The following is a 19,757-nucleotide window of genomic DNA, read 5'->3' on the forward strand; positions in this document are numbered from 1 at the left end:
ACAATATCACACATTCCTTCCAATCAATCACACATACATGTTCGGAACTGAACCCGTGAACCCATCAAGAAAAGAGACGCTCACGTCTAGTACCTAGATAATGAAACACATTTTTTGTTATACTTACATACCAGGAGAAATCCAAGATCCAAGAAATTAGAACAAAAAGCGAAGTCGTAAACTGGTCATAGGAATAACAACAAGGCTGGAAGCAAAAAAAAAAAGAGAAAAAGAAAAAAAAGGAAAAGAAAAGACAAGATCACTACTACTCTTCAACATCCGTCATTGCACCGTTCTCTCCTCCGTCGGCTCTCTCTTGTTGGGCCATTGCTTGAGCAGAGACAATCTCCGCTAGGCGTTTCAATCGAGGTGTTTGCAGCCCTATTGCCGTATAGTCAGTAAGATGTGATCAAGGGGGAGAAAAGAGCTATACGCACAGGAAGGTGTGTAGGTTTCCAAAGCCGTGATCACTCGCGGTTCGGCAATCTCATATGGCCCACTGTCCTCCATGTCCACCGCTGTGAGGAGAAGCACGTCGCTCTTCTCGGTCACACGAGATGCAACAGCTTTCATGATTTCTCCGTTGATGGGTTGCTCGTAGTCTGCAACGAGGTACTGGTTCAGTAGCTTTTGAATCTGGGTGGGCGAGAGCCTAGAGATGAGAGACAAGTGTGATTAGTACGTTACATAATTTATTTGCATGGGACAAAGGGAATAGTGGCTTACATCCAGCAAATATCTTGAATAATCTCAATGTCATTCAGAGTCGCTTTCTTAAGCTGAAGAAGCTTGGTCGCTTGCTGTTCAATCTAGTTAGTCAAACGGTCCATCGAAATCTCTTCTCGGGGTAAAATTCATACCATCAAATGTTCAAGCTGGAGAGTCCCTTCCGGCATATCATGGCTCTTGCACCATTCCTCAATGCGGGTGATGTTGTAGTTGATTTGAAGGCCTCGCTTCCAAGAGAGGAAATTTCGTCGCATAAGCAGATCGTTGAACGCTGTCACCCCGACAAGTCGCAGCAGTTCGGTTATTGTCTGCGTGATGATACTGTCTTCCAGGTAGTATGCCTTCATTGCCTTGAAAACGTTGTTGAGCAGACTGAGAAGGTTATCCATGCTATAAGCTGGCGAACTGTTCGAAGGCAAAAGCTTGCCCAAGAACCTATTTGTTTCACTTGTAACAAACCCAGGCAAAGACTGAGATTCGATAATAGCTGGCACAATCATCTTATACAACTTCTTCTTGAGAACCTTCATCCACGTGTGGTAAATGTTGAATTCCAGACTCTCGAGATCATGTTTGACAATCTCCAATAAGCGGTCGTATTCATAGTTGTCGGTTTTCTGAGCCTCGTACCAATCTTCTGCCAAGAATACGAATGAGAGCATCTCATGTACATTCGAAAGCCAGAAAGCCCCAGGGTTGACGGCTTCATCACCGTCATGTTGCATGACTTCCTGCTGAATGGACTGCATGACATTTGCCAGGAATCGTTCCGACTCCTTGACAAATCCGTTGTTCCACATCTCAGAGGTAACGAGATTAATAAGGTAAGAAGGAAATAGGACCTCTTTCTCGGTGGGCGGAGGACTAGCCCCAGGCAAGGGAATCTTCAAATTGCGAATGAGACCCATGGTGACCTCTTCATTCATTTCCTCTTCTGCCGACAGTAGGTTTTCTAGCTCGGTCTCAATAGTGTCCGAGCTAGGGGAGTAGCTCGGTCCTGACACTGCTTGGCGAACCATAGCAGAGCTGGGGATAGCCATGGATACGGGTCGAGGGTTGTATGCGCCACTGAAGCGATCGATATCAATTCTCTCCGCCCCAGCACTCCTGCGTTTAGGCTTGGGCTTCTTGGACGATACGAGGTTGATAAGACCGTTCATCGGAGCTGGAACAACAGTGCCATTTTGCATATCGCCAGCAACGCCATTCACAGGTACAGACTTCTTTGCGATCTCTAATTGCTCTTGAAGTTCGGTCAACTGACTTCGCAATGAAGAATTTTCGTCTTCATGGATAGAGTTGATCTCCCTCAATTTTTGGAGCTCGAGATCAGCAACACGAATCGACTCGCGGGACGTTCTCTCTTCCTCCTGCAGACGTTTAATCGTAGAAAGAGCCTCAGTGTGGTTCTGCTGGAGCTTCGTCATATCTTCTTCCATAGCTGACAAACGAGCAGCGGTGATACCAGCTTGATTAGCTTCGGCCTGGAGTTCCTTGGACCGTGTCTCCAACGCATTGTGGCGGCTTCGCCATGATTTCAATTGACTGTCATAATTCTCAAGCTGGCCTAGGAGAGTCTTGTTCTCGCGTTTTAACGAGCCCAGAGACTGCGTCAACTCGACAACCTTGTTCTCAAGCTTATAAGATATTTGCTTGAGGTCGCGTGCGTCTTCACGCAACTTTTTGTACTGCCGACGGGCAGTCTTGCCTCTCCATAGATTTTGAATAATGACAACCTTTCGACGATATTGTCGCCAGTCACGCAGCTGCACCCAAGAGCGGAAAGCACGTTGTATCTTTTTCGCTGCATCGCCGAGAATGGTGTCCATGATGTTCCGTCGACGGATGAAACCCTTGGCAATTGATTCAAAGAGGACGATGTTGTTCCGGATTTCGTTGTATGCCTTTCGCTGCTTCTGGCCTTTCCAGACCCTCTGGATTGTAGTAGCTGCCTTGATTTGGCGAATCTCGTCAGCACGCTGCCTGGCTAAGAAGCCACGGATAACCGATTGGGTGGTCACGATGGAATCTCGGGCCTCTAGATATCTTCGCCTGTAGTATTTGCACTTGAGATTCTTCTGGATCATGATAGCACATTCATTCAATCTGGACGTTCTCAGATTTTCCAAAAAGGCAAGCATACCGGCCCGGAAGAAAATCTTAGTTAGACCGAGTTGGTACTTGTCATGCTTTTGATGACTAGTATCTCCAAGGGCCTTTCGTAAAATGGCATAACACATTTCTTTGATCTCCGATGTCCATTGGGAAGAATGGCAGAGCATGTAATACCGGAGAGCGAATTCTTCGTAAGTCCATCGTGTAGGATAACCAGCCGTGCTGATTCGGACAGTTTCAAGGACACCGCAAGCTCGGAGTTGACTGAGAACCATGGGACCCTCAAATTTCCAAGCTTCTTTGGCTTCATTTGGTTTGATGCAGCGAATATAGTGGACATCTGTCGAGTTGATTGTCTTCATGAGCTCAATAAGCGACGATTTGAATATTCCTCCAAGCGTAGGCTTCCGGTTCACCGCAACACCAACTCGCCGGCCGGGAGCTGTTGCAGGTTTGGTAGAAGCTGATGCTGAATCTTTTTCCCGGACACTAGATGCAGCCTCTAGGACTTCCTTTACAAAGGGATTAGTGGAATTCTTGAGCACTTCCATGTGCTCATCGGGCACGGTGTCTCGATTCTTTTCAATAAAGCCCTCTGATTCGTACGTGACGTCGACAGCGTAGTGGCAAACGGTAAAAGCTGACTTGCCAAATCGAGGTTTTTTATAGAACTTTTGCTTGTCCGCTGCAAAATTGAGGTGCAGTTTGGTGACAAATTGTTCATCAGAACCCATAGGTAGTCGAGACTCCTCGTCAAGCAGAGACAGAATACCAAGTTTACCCTCGATCAAGTCGATACAGGGCTGATTGTCGGAGAAATCAATAAATGTCCAGTCAATCTGTTCACGGACATACTCTTCCTGCTCCAACTTGAATACATGCTGGTTGAATTCCTGTTGCAACTTTTCATTTGCATAGTTGATGCAGAATTGTTCAAAAGAGTTCTTCGCAAAATGCTCAAAGCCGTAGATATCCAAGACACCAATGAAAGATTTTACCTGGCTCATGACTTCTTCTGTAGCCAAAGCTCGGTTGATCTTGTCCACTAGCCAATCAAACAGGCTGGAGTATATGAATTTCGCTACGGAATCTCGAACAACGGTAGCTTGTTGCTGAGTTAAGTTGGAGGTAATTTTCTCGCCACGAGTGATGAGCTGTTTCTTGACGATCCATCTCGCAAACTCATTGACATCGATGCCCAGCATCTCACAGGCGCGAACGAGGGCCGGCTCAGTTGGCGATAGTGTGGATTCAGTCCGTGTTGCGCTTATTTTCACATTTCCCAAATGAAGCAGAGACGCCAAGATCTTGAATATGGAGCTCTGAGTCTCATCTTCAACGCCAATAGTGGAGAGCGATTTCTTCGTAGCCTCAAACTCCGCCTTGTCATCGACACCGTCGATTGTAGGAGTTGATCCTTGGTTTAGGTAATCAAAGTCCTCCACGGAGGCCAGTCCAAGCGCTTCGCGTTCAGCATCGGTTGCGCCAACAACCAATTGGTAGAAGATATGGTAGTTGCGTTCCTTGAGTGGCTGGAAAACGAGCCTTGAGCGTTCCAGCAGGTAAGTTCGTATCTTCGCACCAATGATGTTTGTTTTATCATCAAACATGATCTCGATATATTTTCCGAATCGTGAAGAGTTGTCGTTACGTGTCGTCTTTGCGTTTCCAAAAGCTTCCATGACGGGATTCGTAGCCAAAATCTGCTCCTCGGTTTCACTGATTGTTTCAGCCCGGCCTGTCGTGAACCGGCCTGGCTGGTCTGAGAAGTCTCGCGTGGCGAAGTACCTCATGATGTACTTCGCACTGACGGTCTTCCCGGCTCCAGACTCACCGGATACCACGATAGTCTGATTTTTGCCATCTCGTAACATATCTCTAGCGACATACGGTCAGTAAAATCCGATTCCGGTGTTTCTTATGCGAACGCGGAAACTCTTACGCAAAGGCTTCTTCTGCGATAGCGAAGAGATGCGGAGCTTGGGTGGCACGTTGCTTGCCAGCGTAGACCTGAACCATCTGAGGGACGTAGAGGGAGTCAACCCGAGCGAAGGGATTCGTCGCGATAAGGACAATACCGCTGTATGTATAGATCTCTTTCTGGGAATATCGCAACTTAATGGCCTGCAAGACTATAGAGGCGTCAGCGATAATTCGCCCCTTGGAGTCCTGTCTCTAAGATTCCTTACCAGCAGGCTCATTCAGATGTGACAAATTTGTGAGATCTTCGCTAGCCTCGAGCATTGCTGGGTTCATCAGCGGCGGCAAGGATGGATTGTTCGCGACCTGCAACTCTGCGACGGTGGTTTCAACAGTTTTCTCCTGGTGTTGTAAATGGTTTGATTAGCGCATATTCGACTTCGTGCGATTTGGCCGAGAGCTGCCTGGGAATAGAGCATACCTCCCCATTTTCCAAAGCGAAGATCAGGGTCACTTTGTCCCCATCGACGTTCTTCTCCTTTACCTCCGAAGCCACCCAGCCCTCTGTTGCGTCGGGCTGCCACGCTGCAGTCCCAACGTCGTAATTATTGGCCATGGTCAGCGGAACGTCGTTCTAAAGGCCAGACCAGGTAGAGGCACGCGAGCAATAAAACAAAATCGAGAAAGGGGACAGAGGGGTCACAAGTCTGGTGTGTGAGCCGGCATCTAGGAACGGGACCAAGCACGACGTCGGAGGATGAGAATCGGTCAGGCAGTGATAGTGACAATAGCAGAAAAGGAAATGCGTCAAAGCTAGGCTGCCTCCTTCTTCCAAGACATAGACAGACAAGCAAGAGGCGCAACGTCGCTGTATAGCTGGTTGAACATGGAGTAAGACAATAATAATAATTAATATTTGGAGAGTTGACGAACGAAGGCTGGGGCTAAAGCTGGCCACTAGCGAGCCGCGGCGGCGCAACCAACCCCTGAGGCCTGGCAGTGAGGCCAAAGCTTCCCAACTAGGTGTCCACTCGTGTGTTTGATAACTATTAAATAATAACATGTTTTCTAGAGGCCGTGGCTTCGTGGTAAATTGCATTTATAGCCTGTGTGGTAGCTAGTTATGTTGATACTAGGTCCAAGTCCAATCTCCTCCTTGACAGACACTTTTGCCGCGGAGAATAACCCCTTGTGGGCAAAATCCCTCGCTGTTTCTTTGACAGGCATTTGGCTGGGATATCCCCTTATTGATCCTGCAGAGACACTATTATGCGGGTTGCGTTCCAAAGACGTAACTTGATTATGAGCCATTTTTAGAGTCTGAACTGTATGACTGAAGTAAGAACACAAGAAATAAGATTAAGGACAACAGGAAGAGACAATAGAGACTGCTGGAAAGAAATCACCCCAACTCCGCCAATTCCTATCACTTGGGAACATAAAAGAAATATTGCGGCTTCCCTCTGCCTGGAAGCGTCCTGTCGATGAAGCGCTCCGGTTCTTTCTGTTGGCAGGAGCGAGGTTGGGTCGATGATGAACAGGTATTATATGTATTATGCTTCGAATGTGAGGTCTGGGCAGGAGGTAGAAGAACAACTATGATAAAAAAAAAAGAAAGGGAAAGCAAAAGAAGCGACAATTTCCGGGAATGTATTGTCAAATTGTCATATCGTCCAGACAATATCTCCGGTTAACCATCCACGGGATTGCCTTCAGCTTGTCTTGCACTCTGCAGCTTCCTTCTTAGGCTTCGAGGTTCCGTCATCCTATGAAGAGTTGAGTCTTGTCAGTCATATGCCGAGGGAGAAAAGGTGAGGTGGGGTGTGGTGTGACATACGTCTTCGTCGGATTCCTCGTCACCATTATCAGACCTTCTGTCCTCATCATCGTCTTCGTCATCATCTTCGTCATCAAAATCAAACTCGTCATCCTCCTCAACATCCTCTCCGAATTCCTCGAATTGAAGAGCTTCACCAGTGAACCAGTCAATTGCACGTGGGATCAGCTTCTCTTTAATATTTTCACCGAGCTGGTAGTCGAGCTCTAGTCTCTCCTCGATATCGGTGGCAGCATCATCATCTTCATCCGTAGGGGGTTTCGGTGGAACAAAGAAGTTGAAGAAAGATTCAGTAGGAACGGTAACCTTCACCACACGGGTTTGTTTCGTACCTTGGGGTCAAGCGCAGTCAGTACAATGTAACAGTGGTGTTGATCTGGGGGTAATCCTACTTTTATTTCGCTGTTTCTTGCTCTCCACGCGAAGAGTGAGGTTCTTGTCTGCTTTCCAGTCGATCTTCTCGCCCTCGGCATGGTCGTAGATAAAATCGCCACCGTAACCACTTTCTTCCTGGTAAAAGTATGACTTGGAGATCGTTTTGTTTGTGAAGAATTCATTCTCGGAAAATTCAAATATGAGGCGGAAACCGGGCCGGTCAAGGTACTCCATGCGAATATCGATAAGGTGCTTGAGAGCTTCCTCGTCCCTCTCTGTGATCATCTCGGCTAGAGAAATTTGGTTCTTCATGGCTGAGAGCCAGAACTCTGGAATACCAGCCACGTTGGTTTCCTCGGATGGAGCTTCGGGTTTCTCCTCGGCCTCCTTCTCGGTTTCCTCTGTGTTTTCTTCGACCTCGACTTCGCCAGCTTCCACTTCGGTTTCGGTAGGTTCAGCAACGCCATTGACAATCTCAGAACGTCGTTGATAAAGCGGTGTGAATTTCTGGAGGTATTTCTTTTCCAGCTGGAGCACCTCTTCCTGGAACTCAGCTTCGAGCTTGGCATGATCCTTCTGGATGCCCTTCAGGCCGGCGACACGACGGCGGACTGGCAAGGGCAGCGATTCAATATAGCCTGACGAGCGGCCAACAAGAGAGCCCAGCCTGCCTTGGATCATTGAAATAAGAGCTGGGTTCTTCGCAAAAAGACTCGCGGCTGCGACATGGTCAAGGTTTTCTACAGAGAGGAGATGGTCAGACCGGTGGCAAAATGGAAAACGAATGGGGGAAAATATAACCAAAAAGAAAAAAAAAATTCGACATACCTTCAGTTATGCTGGCTACACCTGGCTGCTGAGCGTGAGAAGAGATGGGAGCGTTGTTAGCAGGTGTATTCTGTGGGGTTCTGAAAGAGAACAATCAGTCAGTCAGTTTGTTGTTATCCCTGTGCTACTCACTCCAGCAAGCAATGCAGAGTGATGAGGGGTAGAGCGATGATTACGCACGGAGCGACTGGGAAATCAGCCTTCTTATTCCTGATAGGCTCTGACATGATGAACAGCAGGTGAAGGCCAGATAGAGAACAGGAGCTGGGTGGATGAGGGACGCGAAGGGAGGAGGGAGGGTAAAAGAAAAATCTCGAGAGTCGAAGAGAAGGTTTGCTTCCTCCAGAGTTTTGGAGGTGAAAGCGTGCTGGGCTGGCTTGGTGGGAACCTTAGCGCCCTTTCGCGCCAAGCCTTGCTGGACTGTTGAGAATTTCCGGCGCGTGGGTAATACCGCCGTACCGTCATGCCGCCCGCGCTGCAAAGCCGCGTATTCTGCGGTATATAATACGAGCCTGTGCTTGTTGCGCAGTCGTACAGATCACAAGTCAGAATATCTGCCACAGCTCTGTATGCGGTATATACTGTAATGTAATGACATCTACGCATCTTCTCCAGAGCGATTTGAACGATCTTGCGTGACATTCTACGTACGAACTGTCATGGTTATGTGGTTACTAAGCCGCGGAATACACACCAATACGCGATATGATAAAGGCCCGGTCGTATTTCCACCACAGCCATGTTTTGACGCCCTCGTGAACCTGTTAGACATGACGGCGCTTCAAATCGGTGCTGCTAGGGTTCTCGTTAGTGCATGTCTATACTACGTCATGTCCTTCTATTCCTGAGCTGCGTTTAAAACCACCCCCCCTCCAGAAGCTTTGCCGCGAAGACCGCCGCACGAAGAGTCTGTACATATCGAACGATTGCTCTTCAGAGCTTTCCCCGGCAGGATGCCGCCCCGCCAAGGTTCGAGTAATGGGAATGGGGTGCTTTCAAATGGAAATCGGAGGGGTTCAATGAGGAGCAGGTTGGTCAAACAAGTTGGAGGGTCTAGATTGAATGTCGTACTAAAACGCCCATCAGTGTCAGCATCGCATCCGAGGTAGAGATGGCGCATGACGAGGTAATATATACCGATGCCACCATATGAGATGCTGCATGGTCTGATCACAGTGTAGGTCTTTTCCGGGCCTATGTCCGAGAGTGTGCCGTCCAGCATTGCGTCCTTCGCTCATCGTCGTTCACGTCATGATTCGACGGTTACTTTCACATACCTCACCGAGGATGAAGATCTAGGACAAGACGTTGAAGAAGCCCTGGAACAAGATACCGATCTTGAGGATGACAATTTTCTTGATGACCGCGACGGCGCTGAATCTATTGTTTCATTCGGAAAGCGCCATCGGCGCTCTGAATCTCACGCATCTGCCGAACATCCTCTGCTCGATAGACATGAATCCGCGCAGTCTTTCCTCGACCGGAGGAAAGCCGGCGGTCGCATCAGCCAGAAGATATACATCGCGACGGAAGACTTGACCGCCGTGATCACAGGGTTTTGCACCAGTCCTTGGGGGTTTGCTTTATACGTATTTTTATGTACGATATCTTTGGGAATAGGTTATCTCATCCTTCACTGGATACCGAAGTGGCGGCTACGATTGATAGGGGCCCCGGCACCGCTCAGAGACTGCCGGTGGGTTGCGATTGAGGTTAGTTGAAGAGCTCATCAAAAGCGCGCATGGCATAATGTGAGCTAAAACAGCACAGGATCAATACGGGCAATTCGTAGTTCACCAGATCTCTAGGCAAAGCTATGGATATCCGCTTTCGACAATATTCAGCCTTCCATCGCTCGGCATAATGCGCTCCGATAACGACGAGGATAATGATCCAGTACTCAGCCATCTTAGATTACTGGAATACAGATATCTAAGATTTGTATATAACCCAGTGGACGATTCCTTCCAGTCCGTTAGTGGATGGAAAGACTCCGCTTGGACAAGCACTAAACGCATGCGCCTGGGGTTGGATGCGGAGGAAAGAGACAACAGAGAACTTGTCTTCGGCCAGAACATCATTGACGTGCAGCAGAAGTCTACCAGTCAGCTTCTCGTCGACGAGGTATGAATCCATAACAGTGTTGTGATGGAAAACGAATTTGTCTAACTTCAGCAATACATCTTTAGGTCCTTCATCCTTTTTATATATTTCAGATTGCGAGCTTGATTCTTTGGTCTTTGGATACATACTATTACTATGCCGTCTGCATTTTCCTCATCTCTCTCTTCAGTATTACCGCAACCATTCTTGAAACACGCTCGGTGAGTATTCAGTCAGCGTTCGTACAGTGGAACTGAAAACTGACCTGGTCCAGACAATGGCACGACTCAAAGAGGTTTCTCATTTTGAATGCAACGTACGAGTGCTGCGGAACGGGTTTTGTATGTAACATGAAGCGTTTTTTATTTCTCGAAGAAACAAAACTGATAAATTTGCAAAGGGCGAACCGTCTCGTCTGTCAATATGGTTCCAGGTGATGTTTTTGAAGTCTCAGATCCATCACTTAACCAAGTACCTTGCGATTGCTTATTATTATCTGGAGATTGTATTATCAATGAGAGCATGCTCACAGGTATGTATCACTTTTTAACATTCAAGAATACACCCTAATCAAATATCTTTTCTAGGGGAATCCGTACCAGTGTCAAAGATACCAGTCACAGAAGATGTTCTCGACTATCTCGACCTAAAGGCCCCTTCTATCAATCCAGCAGTGGCCAAACATTTCCTCTTTTATGGCACAAAAGTCATTCGCGCACGCCGACCCCGTCAGTCTGATGGAGAAGTGGAAGCTGTTGCCCTTGGGATTGCTTTGCGTACCGGGTTCTCGACGACAAAGGGCTCTCTTGTTCGGTCGATGCTCTTTCCTAAGCCCTCTGGGTTCAAATTTTACCGAGACTCTTTCCGATATATCTCAGTAATGGGGATGGTTGCAGCCTTAGGGTTCGTAGCCTCTTTTGCTAATTTCATCAGACTCGGAGTATGCAGATCCATCCACTTTGCTTTGCTCGACGTCATCTAACTAACTGCTATATAGCTCTCTTGGCGTACTGTTGTGGTTCGAGCTCTGGACCTCATCACTATTGTCGTGCCACCGGCTTTACCAGCAACTTTGACTATAGGGACGAATTTTGCCTTGGCTAGATTGAAAAAGCAGCAAATATTCTGTATCAGCCCGCAGAGGTTTGTCACCGCTAGCTTTTCATTGTGGGATTGTCACCTAACAAAGTCAGGGTAAATGTCGGCGGCAAGCTAGACGTAGTCTGTTTTGATAAGACCGGAACGTTGACTGAAGATGGATTGGATGTCCTTGGTATCCGTACAGCTAGCAAAAACAAGAGGTAATTGATTTCACCAGTTAAGTTGGTTTGACATTATCAGATCACAACTAACTGCAGTTATAGCTTCAGTGACATATTTTCTGATCCGAGGGAGTTGATCGCCGCTGCTCGTTCCCAGCAAAATACCGAACTAGATTACGACAAGTCCCGAGATATCATATGTACAATGGCCACCTGTCATTCCCTTCGAGTCGTTGATGGGGAGCTCCTTGGTGATCCTTTGGATATTAGAATGTTTGAATTCACAGGATGGACATTCGAAGAAGGTGGAAATACTCAGGCCGAGCAGCAAGGCAGTTCCAATGGCGATACCATCATACCATCAGTGGCGAGACCTCCAAATAGCTGGCATGACTTTAAAAAGGATCAGGTAAGAAGTGTCTCTCTTTTCAAACTGTTGGGGCTTATATGACATGCTCATCTCCCGCCAAATAGACTCCACTAGAGCTGGGCATTTTACGCTCCTTTGAGTTCGTTTCGCACCTTCGCCGTACTAGTGTTGTTGTGCGACAATTCGGTGAAAACGGTGCTAGCGTTTTTGTTAAAGGGGCTCCTGAGTGTATGAGGGACATCTGTCATGCCGACACTCGTAAGTATAGTCTTGGCTACTTATCTGGACTTCAAATTTGATTTAACCCAAATATTAGTTCCGCCTAATTTTGACGAATTGCTGGGCTATTACACCCATAGAGGCTACCGAGTCATTGCCTGCGCCGCGAAATACGAACCCAAGTTAAGCTGGATGAAGATCCAGAAAATGTCGAGAGAACAAGCAGAATCTGGTTTAAATTTCCTGGGATTCATTGTCTTTGAGAACAAATTAAAAGACACCACCACCCCAGTCATGTCTGAACTCAGAGAAGCCGGGCTACGAACTGTCATGTGTACGGGGGATAACATTCTCACTGCTATTAGCGTTGCCCGGGAGTGTGGTCTCATAGACCCCAATTCACCGGTCTTCGTACCTCATCTCTCCGACAGTAAGTGCATATATATATATCATCTCTAAGTAAAGATGTATCTGACGATTTTAGGCAACCATCACCTGGACCCGAGTGCCACATTGATATGGGAAAGCGTTGATGACCCAGCCTCAAGGCTTGACGAGAAAACACTCATGGTGAGCTAACATGTTTCATTGATGATAAGATGAACGTCTATATGCTCACGACAGAGTTGCAGCCTATCTTGGACCCCGCTACGCATGACGTTTCAATTCCTCTAAACAGGCTCAATATGAACACGTATTCATTGGCAGTCAGTGGAGATATATTTCGATGGCTCATCGATTACGCAACTGAAGACGTCCTCAAAAGAGTAAGTTATCATTCAAAAAAGACAAGGTTAACCGTCACAATCTAACGGCAATAGGTTCTTGTTAAAGGCCAAGTCTTTGCCAGAATGTCTCCTGATGAGAAACATGAGCTTGTTGAGAAGCTTCAATCACTAGACTACTGTTGCGGATTTTGCGGCGACGGAGCTAATGATTGTGGTGCACTGAAAGCAGCAGATGTCGGTATATCGCTCTCAGATGCTGAGGCATCGGTTGCGGCTCCTTTCACAAGTCGCATTTTTGATATATCCTGCGTTCCGACCTTGATAAAGTAGGTGGTAATTCATTGGCTTTCGAGTACATCCAGTTTCTAATCCGTTTGTCTAGGGAGGGTCGGTCTGCATTGGTCACAAGCTTCTGTTGTTTTAAGTATATGAGTCTCTACTCTGCCATTCAGTTCACAACAGTCAGCTTCTTATACACGTCGGCCTCAAACTTGGGAGACTTCCAGGTTAGCCGCCCAGATTCGACAACGTGAACGTGGACTAATTCGTTGTTGTATACAGTACCTCTATATTGACTTGGCTCTTATATTGCCGATCGCCATTTTCAGTGAGACTTCAGAATCCCCGACTTGGGAAATGATTCAACTGACATTTCCTTCTAGTGGGTTGGAATGACGCTTTCCCAGTTTTGTCTCGAAAACGGCCAACTGCAGATCTCGTTTCGCGGAAGGTCTTGACCCCTTTAATTGGTCAGATAGCACTAGCTATTATAACACAGCTAGTGGTCTTTGAAACTGTTCGAACAAGGCCTTGGTAAGAAATTGCTGAATACGTATTAATAATCAATGCATTTGGGCTGAGATTTTGAATAGGTACATACCACCCACGATCAATCTTGACGATACTAACATTGAAAACTCGGAAAACACATCGTTATTCCTTCTCTCATGTTACCAATACATCCTTTCTAGCATTGTTCTGAGTGTAGGACCGCCATTCAGACAACGAATCTACAGGAACGGTAAGTACTGCTGTCCTTTTTGCTTTTTTTCGCTTGAGGTATTTCGTTTCGACTAACACTCGTCCTAGTTCCCTTCCTTGCTACAATTGGATTGGCTTTGTCATTATCAACATACATGTTGAGTGAGTCTTCAGGATTTTTAACACGCATAATGCAGTTGACAGAATTGCCCTGGAGCTTTGCAATGTTCCTTGTGGCTCTGGCAATATGCAGTTTTGCAGTTTCGTGGGTTGCAGAAAATTACGTATTTCCCTCCCTTGCCCGCGCTATAGGTCGTGGGCTTTCCCTCCTTCGACCAAATAGAAAGAAAAGCCGGCGCGAGTACAAGGTTCTGTTGGGACAGATGAGGTCGTGAGATAAATGGTATGCATGCACAAAGCCAGCTTGCAATATGGAAAGTATACTACATTGCCCATTTGTGTGAATGATTGGGCTTGCCTGTCTGTCTCATTTGAAGAGATAGAATGAAGACCGTTTTGTGTATGAAAACCGCATTATATAGGCGCAAGTGTTCAAAAAGTTCAAAGAAGTCATGAATTTCAACTGATAGAAATACAGTATCTATGTATAGTCTTAAGTTCTCTCTTTTTTATTTTTTCCTGAGAATGCCCTAGTCACGCAATACACTCTTTATAAAGAAAAGAGAGAGGGATCGGGCTGCATCAAGATAGATATGCTCTTTCATATGACGTTAAGAAGCATGCCGTGCTAGCCCAATATAATTTGCGTAACATGTCCATTCCGATAACTCGCATAGCATTCTTTCAAAGTCTCCAGCTCACGGAAGAGGGAGGGGTATCGATTCGGTAGTAATAACTCAATGGTCCCAAGGGTGTTTCCATCCGAGCAAAGCCGCACCGTCTTTCTTTGCCCGATACATCAACTATAGGATCGAATAAAGAGCTCAGCATATGAACCTCAAAACATTCCATTCCCACGCCAAAACTGAGACCGGGATATGTGACTTACGAAAAACCACATGCTAGCTCCCAATGCGGTTGCAGTGAATCGGTAAAAAGGCCTAGCCGGGTGAACGTGGATTGGGTGTTTGCCAGACATGGCTGCTTTTATTTTGTTCTTCGGTCAGAAAAGAATGAATTTGGGAAATATGACAGCAAAGCTATTATGGTGCGAGAACTCACTTGTGGTCTGGGAACGCCAATCGAGATGTGTGTTTTGTATTCAATAGATGGTGGTTAATTACCTTCTAGAGGGAGCGCAAGTGAGTCCGTCTCGTCGTTCGGAGGCTATGTCACGTGACCGCTTTAGCGCAGATCTATCTCTTATCGGCGTCACTCGCCGTCCGCAACAAGAATAGCCGTACGAATAAATCTATATGCTGTGCACAATTGTCGACCGATAGCCATACAGCAGACTGGATCGATTGCGCACCTGTTCAGACGAGTCGGCTCTGTCTCCTTTTTGCGCACCCCCAATTGCACCGTTATCATAGCGCCTGCTCCCTCTGGCAGAATGCTTGATCTTTACATATGACATCCCCAGCCTCTACTGTCTGATCCGGACCAAGAATCACTTGCTCGAGAAGAAAGTTCCCATGCATATGGAGCAGAATGACCGTCCCAGGTTCGCCTCAGCCATCACAACAAAAGTCGTCTCTCGAGCGATATGAGAACGGCCAAAGTCGGTTTCGAGGATGCTCGAACATACGCGATTTCGAGTTCCTAGGGAAATTGGGTGAAGGCACATTTGGGTTCGTGATCGCCCTTTTGTCTGTACTTGGGACTATCCCATGATTGACCTTTATTTTATTTTTACTTTTTTTTTAAAGAGAGGTCTACAAGGCCCGGTCAAAAAAAGACGGTGCTGTGGTTGCTTTGAAGAAGATACTCATGCATAATCAAATGGACGGGGTGAGTTCTTTTCTCTGAATCTCTGATGAAGGATGTTCAATCAAAAATCTAACCTTTTTTCTTTTCTCTTTTCAGTTTCCCATCACCGCACTGCGAGAGATAAAGCTGCTTAAGATGCTTTCACATCCGAATGTGTTACGTTTGCCAGAAATGGCTGTGGAAAAGAGTAAAGGTGCTCTATAATTACTACGCTACGTCTTACTTGAACTTAGCCAACACATTGCACAGGAGAAGGACGGAAAAAACCAAGCATGTACATGGTTATGTTATATATGGAACACGACCTTTCGGGGCTTCTCGAGAACCCAAACGTTCATTTCACCGAGCCGCAAATCAAGTGTTATATGCTGCAACTGTTAGAAGGAGTGCGTTATCTACACGAGGTACGTCTTGATGATGTCTTTCTGTGCTGTTTTGATTGTAAGGCTTTGACTGATCAATTCCTGATTGTATAGAGCGGAATACTACACAGAGACATGAAAGGTTTGTCTTATTTAGCCATGCGGAAACCTACTTGCTAAGTCTAACCTTTTTTTCTTCAAAAAAAAAAAAAGCCGCAAACCTCCTTATTAGCAATACGGGCGTGCTTCAAATCGCTGATTTCGGACTCGCGCGACCTTACTATGAGAAACCCCCGCAGCCTGGAAAAGGTGGCGGCGAGGCAAAAAGAGACTACACACCGTTGGTTGTTACTAGATGGTATCGACCTCCCGAGCTACTCTTGCAATTGCGTCGTTATACAACCGCAATTGATATGTGGGGTGTTGGGTAAGAATGATCTGACCTCTCCCTGAGAGTTGAGTTGCTTACCCGATTCTAGCTGCGTTTTTGGTGAGATGTTCAAAGGGCGTCCGATACTTGCTGGTAATAGCGACCTCAATCAGGCACATTTAATTTTTGGGCTCGTTGGCTCTCCGACGGAGGAAAATATGCCTGGTTGGAGTTCACTTCCTGGGTGTGACGGCATCAAAGATTTTGGGAGTAAGCCTGGCAATCTAAGCCAAGTGTTCAAGGAGTAAGTCTGACTGATTATATTATAAGTTTCGTGAGAACTATGAGACTTTGAACAGCTAACATAACCACCAATCACTGCAGACAAGGACCCTTGGTGATATCTCTGCTTAGTGAACTCTTGAAGCTCGACTGGCGGACAAGGATAACTGCTGTTGATGCCTTGAAGCATCCCTACTTTACCAGCCCTCCACTACCTGCTCGGCCAGGCGAGCTACCTCAATTCGAAGACTCCCACGAACTCGACCGTCGACACTTTCGACAGAAGCAGAAAGCACCCGTCCCTGGTAATAATGTGGATAGCGACCGGTCAAATAACGCCGGAGCTCGCGGCATGAATCGTGTTCCACGGGGCGGTCTGGTTCCTTCGGGGAGTTTCCGTCGCCCCATCGATGTACGTTTAATCTCCTTTTTGTTACTATGGAGACTTTGTTGTATAAAATTCATTTTGCTGATGCCCTATCACAGGAAGGACTGCCCCAAAAGCCTTCACCTGTATCATCACAGCACCAGGCATGGTCAAATCGCAGGACCGACAATCGTCCTGACCGCCGAAAGGAAGGGTGGTCCACTGGCCGTGGCGAGGGAAGGCCCGATACTTACATGCCCAGGTACGATGGTCACCATGAAAGCAATAGTTCAAACCGATCGTACAATAGAAACGGCCACTTCGACGGTGGTGGACCGGATAATAGCCGATACGGTAACCGAAGAGAGAACCCAAATGCCCGACGTCGAAGTCAAAGCCCACCGAGAGACAAGGGTCGCGAAGATTCTAGTTACCACCTCTACCGTCGGTAATCATGCTGTGGATGTGGTTCGCTTTTTTATTTTAATTTATTTTATTTTCCCCCTCTATTGGACGGGACGGTTACTGGGAGTTTCAGCTTTTCTTGGTTCTTAGATATATCAATTATTAAAGCCATTTTGTATTTTTACACTAAATCTTAGTATATTTATCAAGAATTCCATCTCCATCACTTTTTTTCCTCGTTGACATAACGACTGGACTGGTTGAAACTTGGTGTTAAAAGAAGCAATGACGTGTGAAGGAAATGTAAAAGGAGAAACCGTTGAGGGATATAATCGTAAAATAAAGTTGAAATATTTCTTTTTTCCAGAAGCGGGGTTGAATCACTTTTACTTATTAGTCTCTTTCCAATATAATAAATCAACCCAAAAAACGCCATGCCATATCATGTTGAGATGCTTTGGATTTCATACGGGCATCTTGGCCTCATCTAATAGAGAATGCGGGTCATTATACGCGCTGGACAAAAGAAAGAACGTCAGTAAAATCTCCCGAGTAAAAAAAAACTCCGTATGCCAGAAGGTCCTTCTTACATGAAAGACTCTCTAGTCTTGAATAGAGGTCCTTGATTGTTGGCGTGTCCACGTTGCTGATATCAGCCATAAGATACGCAACCTAGAAACATGGTCAATAATGTATACGGGTGTTGCACACTCTTTCAGTAGACTTACATCGCCTTTGCTGTCGGTCATCTGCTTATCAACGTTGTGATCACCCAGGATTTCGTTGACTAAGCCAGATTAGAACGTATCTTATGGTAAGAATCGGAGGAACTCACCTCTTCGAAGAACACCGGGCACGTTCTGATGGATATAAATTACCTGTAGAAAGAGAAGACGGTCAGTCTCACGCATTCACTGGTGGAAGTCGGGGGATTTCTTTGTTTTTTTCCAGAAATCAAGGATATACATACTCGTGCGTGATCGGGTTCATCAATTGTCAATGAACGTAGATTGACTTCTGGCATGTTGCAAGCTCCAAGTGTTATACCTTCATTGACATACTTGACCAAAGCCTGGCTGACTTCAATACCAATAGCGCTCTGGGCTTCTTCGGTGCTTCCACCAATGTGAGGAGTGAGTATGATATTCTTCAGGCTTCGGAGGTCGTTGGCCCAAGTGTTAAGATCGTTGTGGAAGTAGTCGCCGTTTCCAGCAGGCTCGTTGGGATACACGTCAAGGGCAGCACCGGCAACCTTGCCAGAACGCATGGCCTGGATCAAAGCAGGGATGTCAACCACACTTCCACGACTAGCATTGATTAGATAGCTTCCAGTTTTCATCTGTTCGAATTGCTGTTGGCCGATCATCTTCACCGTTTCAGGAAGCTCAGGAACATGGCAAGTGACGAAATCGGCTTGTCCGAGAAGATCTTCGAGTGTGTCGACTTGTCGAGATGTGCCCAGCCCCATCAAGTTCACAACATCATAATAAACTACACTCATACCCATTGCTTCAGCCAATACTGACAATTGTGATCCGATGTGGCCATATCCAATAATTCCTATTGTGATATTTTTGTGAGAAATTATGAAAACTTTGCAACGGGGGGAGGAAGAGAGAAAGAAGAGCATACCTAGTGTCTTGCCACGAACTTCCCAGCACTTATTGCTCACTTTGTTCCATGTACCGGCGTGCATTTCATTGGAGCGATCACCCAGTTGGCGAGCGAGAGCGATGATTTCACCAATAATCAATTCCGCAACACTGCGCGAGTTGCTGAACGGCGAGTTGAACACTGCAATTCCATGATCCGCAGCATACTTCAAGTCAACTTGGTTTGTTCCAATGCAAAAGCAGCCTATCACGATCAAATTTTTGGCTTCTTGGAGGACTCGAGCGGTGAGCTTGGTCTTTGAGCGAATCCCGATGACATGGACATCCCTTGAAAGAAAGAACCACGTTAGCACGCGATGTCATCTTGGATCGGAATTAATTGGGTTACCTGATCTTCTGGATGAGTTGATCTTCCGGCAAGGAAGTCTTCAGGAATTCCACCTGGTAGCCCTGGCTTGCGAGGATATCGCGACCTGTCTGGTTGACATTTTCCAGCAGTAAGATCTTAATGTCTTCGGTGGCAAAGGGCTTCAAGTGCTTTGAGGCCGTGACATTGGCATTAGCAGCAGCAGTAGCGTAGCCAAAGCTGGAGGGTGTGGAATGCGTGGGCGCGGCCGGAGATGTCGAGAGACCAAGACTGCGGGACACTTGGTGGATGAGATCATCCTGGGACACGCTGATATTCCTTGCGGACGACATGATGATTGCTGGCAAGACAAGGCAAGGCAAGGCAAGGCAAAGAGAATCACTGCATGCAGAGTGAAATTATGAATTAATTGATTGAGCAAGAAGAAGAAAACAGAAGTTCAGCAGATTTCACAGACAGTCGACGCCTGAGTCATCGGGGAAAGGGACCTCCCCCCACCTTTGCTGCTCCGTTTTCGGGCTCCGGAGAGAACGTTTTTTTTTTTTTTTTTTTTTTTTTTTCCCTTCCCTACACTCTGACTCATCCTCGTCAATAATGTTGCTTCGTTTGTTTGTTTTTCTCTTGCGTTAAATTC

General features: G+C 46.6%; 6 protein-coding genes across 6 annotated transcripts, besides 1 other annotated feature; 2 read left to right on the forward strand and 4 right to left on the reverse strand.

Moving 5' to 3' along the window:
• Positions 1–265: 265 nt before the first annotated feature.
• UA08_02659 (hypothetical protein) lies at positions 266–5,380 on the reverse strand (the record flags this gene model as incomplete). The annotated part of the gene is made up of 7 exons (XM_020264725.1): positions 266–381; positions 438–652; positions 727–800; positions 861–4,722; positions 4,787–4,976; positions 5,034–5,166; positions 5,246–5,380. 7 exons carry the CDS (start codon positions 5,378–5,380, stop codon positions 266–268), a joined length of 4,725 nt encoding a protein of 1,574 aa, XP_020122539.1.
• Positions 5,381–6,476: 1,096 nt separating this feature from the next.
• UA08_02660 (putative nucleosome assembly protein) lies at positions 6,477–8,031 on the reverse strand (the record flags this gene model as incomplete). The annotated part of the gene is made up of 5 exons (XM_020264727.1): positions 6,477–6,530; positions 6,602–6,933; positions 6,994–7,695; positions 7,805–7,884; positions 7,985–8,031. 5 exons carry the CDS (start codon positions 8,029–8,031, stop codon positions 6,477–6,479), a joined length of 1,215 nt encoding a protein of 404 aa, XP_020122538.1.
• Positions 6,624–6,677: a repeat region (Identified by RepeatMasker using a combination of RepBase library and repeat library created with RepeatScout).
• Positions 8,032–8,915: 884 nt separating the features above from the next.
• UA08_02661 (hypothetical protein) lies at positions 8,916–13,862 on the forward strand (the record flags this gene model as incomplete). Its single annotated transcript, XM_020264728.1, has 20 exons — positions 8,916–8,930; positions 8,986–9,380; positions 9,425–9,500; positions 9,776–9,928; positions 10,021–10,128; positions 10,182–10,248; positions 10,308–10,439; positions 10,495–10,847; positions 10,905–11,050; positions 11,101–11,208; positions 11,272–11,578; positions 11,644–11,797; positions 11,856–12,188; positions 12,243–12,328; positions 12,391–12,525; positions 12,580–12,812; positions 12,869–12,992; positions 13,265–13,299; positions 13,359–13,507; positions 13,576–13,862. 20 exons carry the CDS (start codon positions 8,916–8,918, stop codon positions 13,860–13,862), a joined length of 3,396 nt encoding a protein of 1,131 aa, XP_020122084.1.
• A 462-nt stretch (positions 13,863–14,324) lies between these two features.
• UA08_02662 (hypothetical protein) lies at positions 14,325–14,566 on the reverse strand (the record flags this gene model as incomplete). Its single annotated transcript, XM_020264729.1, has 2 exons — positions 14,325–14,390; positions 14,477–14,566. 2 exons carry the CDS (start codon positions 14,564–14,566, stop codon positions 14,325–14,327), a joined length of 156 nt encoding a protein of 51 aa, XP_020122085.1.
• Positions 14,567–15,078: 512 nt separating this feature from the next.
• On the forward strand, positions 15,079–17,190 carry UA08_02663 (Serine/threonine-protein kinase bur1; the record flags this gene model as incomplete). The annotated part of the gene is made up of 9 exons (XM_020264730.1): positions 15,079–15,218; positions 15,297–15,378; positions 15,591–15,761; positions 15,834–15,861; positions 15,933–16,146; positions 16,199–16,393; positions 16,474–16,783; positions 16,858–17,000; positions 17,049–17,190. The coding sequence occupies 9 exons, from the start codon at positions 15,079–15,081 to the stop codon at positions 17,188–17,190; spliced, it is 1,425 nt and encodes a 474-aa protein (XP_020122082.1).
• Positions 17,191–17,630: 440 nt separating this feature from the next.
• On the reverse strand, positions 17,631–19,455 carry UA08_02664 (D-3-phosphoglycerate dehydrogenase 1; the record flags this gene model as incomplete). The annotated part of the gene is made up of 7 exons (XM_020264731.1): positions 17,631–17,659; positions 17,734–17,815; positions 17,872–17,930; positions 17,979–18,021; positions 18,114–18,703; positions 18,776–19,083; positions 19,145–19,455. The coding sequence occupies 7 exons, from the start codon at positions 19,453–19,455 to the stop codon at positions 17,631–17,633; spliced, it is 1,422 nt and encodes a 473-aa protein (XP_020122083.1).
• Positions 19,456–19,757: the final 302 nt, after the last annotated feature.

Source organism: Talaromyces atroroseus, assembly GCF_001907595.1.
Source record: "Talaromyces atroroseus strain IBT 11181 chromosome Unknown scaffold_2, whole genome shotgun sequence".
NCBI lineage: Eukaryota > Fungi > Ascomycota > Eurotiomycetes > Eurotiales > Trichocomaceae > Talaromyces > Talaromyces atroroseus.